At 69.3% G+C, this 1,113-nt stretch overlaps 1 protein-coding gene across 1 annotated transcript; it reads left to right on the forward strand.

Moving 5' to 3' along the window:
• Positions 1 to 70: 70 nt before the first annotated feature.
• Positions 71 to 1,046, forward strand: LOC123254492 (breakpoint cluster region protein-like; the record flags this gene model as incomplete). Its single annotated transcript, XM_044683502.1, has 3 exons — positions 71 to 256; positions 519 to 626; positions 986 to 1,046. Coding segments are annotated over 3 exons (355 nt in total), but the record flags the coding sequence as incomplete, so codon positions are not given.
• Between the last annotated feature and the right edge of the window lie 67 nt (positions 1,047 to 1,113).

Here is a 1,113-nt window from a genome sequence, read left to right on the forward strand (position 1 = left end):
CCCTCAGAGTCCCTGGAGGCGGGGGAGAGGGGGGAGGGGGAGGAGTGAGCACCACCTTGTGGCCCCGCAGCCCATGAAGCCCCTGAAGGCGGCCGCCACCACGTCACAGCCGGTGCTGAGCGGGCAGCAGATCGAGACCATCTTCTTCAAGGTGCCCGAGCTCTACGAGATCCACAAGGAGTTCTACGACGGCCTGGGCCCCCGCGTGGACTGCTGGAGTCAGCAGCAGCGGGTTGGCGACCTCTTCCAGAAGCTGGTGAGCGTGCCCGCTCCGGCCCGAGGACAGAAGCCGAGAGCGCTCCGCTGGGGCCTCCCTGCGGGCCCCCCCTCCCGTCTCTCCCCGCCCTCGGGTGCCCCTGCCAAACTCTCCCATCGGAGGCCTGTGTGGGCAGCCCGTGCCCCGCCGGCTTCTGCTCCCTCTGAAGCCCGGCGCTCTGTGGGGCCCCCTCTCTGGTCCCCCCAGAGTGCGGCCTGGGGCCCCTGCCCGCCTCGGGCCTCACCGGCTCTGCCTCCCACAGGCCAGCCAGCTCGGGGTCTACCGGGCCTTCGTGGACAACTACGAGGCCGCCATCGAGATGGCTGACAAGTGCTGCCAGGCCAACGCCCAGTTCGCCGAGATCTCTGAGGTAGTGTCGCCCCGTGCTGCGGCTCAGCCTCGTTCCCAGGCCGGCCGCCCCGGCCCCCCCTCCCGGCCCCTCTGCTCTCCTCAGCCCTGGCTTATCTTTGAGGAAAAGGAACTCTGAGCCAAGTCTATAGGAAGCCAGAGGACTGCCAGGGCAAAGGCCCAGAGGTGGGAGACGAGGCGGAGGGAGCGAGGACTTTCCGAGCGCTTCACCTCCTTGGCCGAGCCTCATGGAGGGCGCCGAGGCTAGATCCTCCCCCGCTGAGGGGCCCAGGCAGGGCAAGCACGACACCCCCTCCCAGGCCCCGGGGCGCTGTCCTGTGCCAGGCCTGACCCGGCCCGCCTCGACCTTTCCCATTTCAGAACCTGCAGGCTCGTGGTGCCAAGAGCTCCAAAGACCCGACGCCCAAAAACTCTTTGGAAAGTGAGTATGGCGGCCCCTGGGGGCTGGGGGGGTGTCGGGCCAGGGTCAGGGGGGGTCAGGCTGGGGC

Source organism: Gracilinanus agilis, unplaced genomic scaffold, assembly GCF_016433145.1.
Source record: "Gracilinanus agilis isolate LMUSP501 unplaced genomic scaffold, AgileGrace unplaced_scaffold2329, whole genome shotgun sequence".
Classification (NCBI taxonomy): Eukaryota; Metazoa; Chordata; class Mammalia; order Didelphimorphia; family Didelphidae; genus Gracilinanus; species Gracilinanus agilis.